This window comes from Solanum verrucosum, unplaced genomic scaffold, assembly GCF_900185275.1.
Source record: "Solanum verrucosum unplaced genomic scaffold, falcon-dt-bn FXZP01000079.1, whole genome shotgun sequence".
In the NCBI taxonomy this organism is placed as follows: domain Eukaryota; kingdom Viridiplantae; phylum Streptophyta; class Magnoliopsida; order Solanales; family Solanaceae; genus Solanum; species Solanum verrucosum.
This window is the reverse complement of record NW_026020368.1, coordinates 3,256,841-3,260,994: the sequence shown is the minus strand read 5'-3', so window position 1 is coordinate 3,260,994 and position 4,154 is coordinate 3,256,841. Positions and strand designations below refer to the sequence as shown.

At 31.3% G+C, this 4,154-nt stretch overlaps 1 protein-coding gene across 1 annotated transcript; it reads right to left on the bottom strand.

Moving 5' to 3' along the window:
• Positions 1-316: 316 nt before the first annotated feature.
• Positions 317-3,603, bottom strand: LOC125838208 (sesquiterpene synthase 9-like). Its single transcript, XM_049517284.1, has 7 exons — positions 3,517-3,603; positions 3,115-3,379; positions 2,628-3,003; positions 2,296-2,514; positions 2,006-2,144; positions 1,516-1,767; positions 317-962 (listed from the first exon to the last, which is right to left on the bottom strand). Exons 1-7 carry the CDS (start codon positions 3,601-3,603, stop codon positions 669-671), a joined length of 1,632 nt encoding a protein of 543 aa, XP_049373241.1. The 3' UTR covers positions 317-668.
• Positions 3,604-4,154: the final 551 nt, after the last annotated feature.

The following is a 4,154-nucleotide window of genomic DNA, read 5'->3' as shown; positions in this document are numbered from 1 at the left end:
AAAGAATAGGATTGTCCAAACCATCACTGTGAGACTTTTTCATTCTTCAAAAATATCATTGTTAGTGAACGAATTTAGTTTTATGATTAATTTCATTAGGAGTGGTATGGATTAATAACTTAAAATGTTGACGAGTCATAATCAGCACATCTAGTTGACTTTTTTTGTAATTGTTGTTTAGTTTGCTTGTATCCTATTACAGAATCTAATATTTACAACAATGATGGGAGTTTTAGTAAGTTAAATAATTATCATACGGTACAATACATGACTCCAACTAAATAATAAAAAATTTATTTAACCGCAACAAATGTACAATTTATTCAAACTTTATTATGACCACAATACAATACAAATACAATACGATTACGATGCATTTTAAAGTGATGATAATTAATAATCATCCAAACAAGCTGGAAATGAAATAAAACAGGATTTAATACAACTCAAGTGTTGTATATGTTTTTAAAATGAACATGACAGAAAAAAGACAAACCTACCACACTTTTGCTTAGTAAATTAAAAACAACTATTGTTTATTTCAAACATTCCCCATGAATTAACAGCTCATATATTATGAACAGCATATTAAAGGTCTTGAATTTATTGTTTATGCCTTATTTTGCTCTTAATATTTGAATGATGAAGGTGCAATTTCATCATTATATTTATATTTTGACAGATTCAGTCAGTATCGAGTTAATCATGTTTTTAAGTTTGCCTTTGGCGTTGGTGTATCCATCTTCCTCTTTATATAATGTGTCTATCACACGTGCAAAATTTAGAACTCGTTCAAGGACAAACATTGGTACTTCAGTTGGACGGAATAATTCTTTGTTTATGTCCTTCCATGCATTGGTGACCTCTTTCTGAAATTTAATGTAAGTCTCTTGCTTTGAAGCTCCATACTCTTTCATGTAACATTCAATAATTGAAGCTACATGTCCTCTTTCTTGTTCATCCTACATGAAATAAATAGATTTCAATATATTCCATGTATATAATTAATACATTTTAAACATTATTTTTTGTATTATATTGTAGGCTTCTTAGCTAACTTATAAGAAATTGAAGTAATTGAATCAAATACACACAATATATGTGTTCCTTCTGTATCATATGCAGATTTATTTGAAGCAAATCCAAACTATTCAACATCATATGTTCTTCAAGCAACTAGGACTATTTGTTTTCTTTCTTTCTCTTTTGATTTTTGTTATAAAATATAGAAACTTTTGTAATATTTTGAACAATAGAATTGCTGTGACTTCTAGTATTTTTTTAAAATATAAATTTTATCTAAAAAGAAAAACTGAAAGATTGTATAATAATAAAATTCACGCCGGAGAGTAGTTAGTTTGGCCCTCACACAAAGTGAAACATAAGAAGTACTATTGTTTTTGATAAGTCAAGTCACTATTATGCCTCATTTATTTGTATTTAATGAAAGTTTGAATCTTAATTAATGTTTCAGATCTCAATAATCATTACGCATATACTTATTGTTGTACTTACTTCATGTCCAACAATATCGTCCATTGCTCTGCTAATCAATGAGGAAGCTCGAACTATCAAAGGCTCATTCATCAACCATTCAAAAGTGTCTTTGGATATAAATTCCTCCATACCGATCAAGGAAGTTGTTGATGCCATCATATAGGCAGCGCTTACAAGTGAATTCTCCATGTGCTCCTCATATTTTGGAATATAGTTAGCATCATTTAACCATTGGGCTTCCTTAAAATAGGCTCTCACCAACTTTTTCATCTAAAAACAATAACAAGTAATTTAAGCTAGACAATTACTACTAGCTAGTATCTTTTTTCCTTTTGGAATTAATGGTAACGTTTTCATAGCAAATAAGGAGGGTATTATAACATGGGAATCGAAATTAAATTCTCACTAATTAATAAGATAAGCTGAAAATGTAGATAGTCAACCAGTTGAATTATCAAAATTTACTTAATTGATATAATTATGTGGGTTAGGTAAACAATAATATTACCTCATATTTTGCATAGTATACACGGTCCAATTTACCGTCTTTGGACAACACTTGTTCCATTTCACTATAAATGTCTAGAAGAGCTTGATAAGCAGGTCTCATATATGGCGGTATTGAATCGGTTGCATTAGCATCCCATCTAATAAATCATCAAAACCACAAGCTAATTAACTCTTACACCTCGTCTATATATATATAGATTTTATAATAAAAACAGGAAAACGTATTTACTTTCTCCTATTTGGGATTGTCAAAAAGATTATTTTACTTGTGAAATTTTGATGTTTTACCTCTGGATTGCATCATTGAAAGTCACAAGTTCATCAAAGGTTGCATAAGCATCAAAAGTGTCGTCAATAATGGAGGTCATCTTGAGTACTTTTGTCATCATTTTTCTAGCACGACTATATTTTGGCTCAAAATACACTCCTAATATCCAAAAGTAACACTCAACCAATCTGTCTCTTGCATATGGATATTTATTTGCAAAATCCAAATCTTTCCACCACCTACATACATCACAAGAACAACGATTTTGTTGCATGCATTACATTTTTTATTAATTCCAAATTACCATTACTCATCTAAATAAAAAAGATATATAGATCAAATAATGTTCAACCTTGTAAGCTCACTAAGCTCTCTTTGGTGGAACTTTTGCAGCATGTTAAAATCCAATTTAGCAAATTTCAAAAGCAAATAGTTGTGTGCATCGTTAATTTCGTAAATGGATATGTATTTCCTTGCACCCATCCTTGCTAAAGTCATGCGAATAGGCTGACTTAAGGCTTCAGTTACTTCAACCTTAAGAGAGTTATTGCTCAAGTTGGAGACAATAGACTTGAGATGAGTAGTGGTAAAGGTAAGAGCTTCTTCAAGAATCTCCTCATCGTGCACTCTCAGATGTGATGCTTCATACAAACTTAATAATCCTTTGACATCATTAGTAAGCGTTTCCTTGAATTTTCCATCTTGTTCGGTGAATTGCTTGAAGACATCTAGTTAAACATCATGTTCGTTGTTAGTTATAAGAATTAAAAGTTGCAGGACTCAATTAACGCCCACAAGTAGAAAACGAAGAGAAATAATGAAGGATGGAGTACAATTACCAGAAGACATGTAATGGCCTTGTTGCCTCACAAGTCGAAAACGAAGAGAAACAACGTAAAGGTTGTCATTGTTCTGTTGGGAAGCATCAAAAATGTTTTGAATAGATGTTTCAATTTCATTATGGAAATGATATGCCACTCCCAATCGTTGCACTGTGTCTATCAACACAAGTTTTTGTTCACTACCCTCTGGAGCTTCCACCAGCATTTTCCTGGTTGTTTCTTTGTACTCATCAACTTCAACTTTTTCTTGGTTAGTAATTTCCTGCATCCGAAAAATACTCATCATACGTTAATTAATTAATAAATCAAATATTATGTTACGCCTTAAACGTATCGTTGTAATATTTAGACAATAATTAACATAGAAAAAAATTTATTAAAGAAATATGTGTGACTGACAGGAGTATAAGAAAGGAAATGATATCCCCAAACAGTTGGATGATAATTTGCCAAGGGGCGACACTTAATAGGAGAAGAAGCAGCCATTGCTTGTTCAAATGTTTTCTTTTCTCTTGCTTCTTTTTTTCAAGCTTAATTTGTGGGTTTAAGTTGTGCTAATAGGATGGCCTATTTATAATGTACCGTAGTCCATTGAATTAAATTTTTAGGATTCAATTAATTTGTTATTGGTTGCTTAAGTCTACATTAAATAAGTCAAGGCTTATTAATTAGAATTAGTTGTTAGAAAATAGCATACACTGCGAAAGCATTCCAGAATCATACATCATGCATGAATATAGACAACAACCACAAATATGTATCACCTACAAAGCATTATGAAAATTAACTCAAGGATTACCTCTTAAAGCGTGTGCAGATATCTTGAAACAAATTAAACTCCGGCTCTACGGTCTTCTACAGTGATCCCAAACTAACAATTGAACTCTCTCAATACTTGGGTGGGAAATTATACTTATAGAGATTTCTTCCCGGTCCAAAAAGGAGAAGAAAATACAAATCCTTTTTCTTCAAGAAGAGAAACACACGTTTCTTTTCTTTCTTGAAAAAAATTGCACACTACTTTTCCTTCTTCTACT

Bases quoted from the DNA above. Each gene is read 5' to 3' on its own strand.
- LOC125838208 (XM_049517284.1), bottom strand. From the start codon at position 3,603: ATGGCTGCTTCTTCTCCTATTAAGTGTCGCCCCTTGGCAAATTATCAT. The intron at 2,515-2,627 runs GTTGAACATTAT...TGATGTATGTAG, and splicing joins GAGCTTAGTGAGCTTACAAG to GTGGTGGAAAGATTTGGATT. The intron at 1,768-2,005 runs GTAATATTATTG...TATTGTTTTTAG, and splicing joins TATACTATGCAAAATATGAG to ATGAAAAAGTTGGTGAGAGC.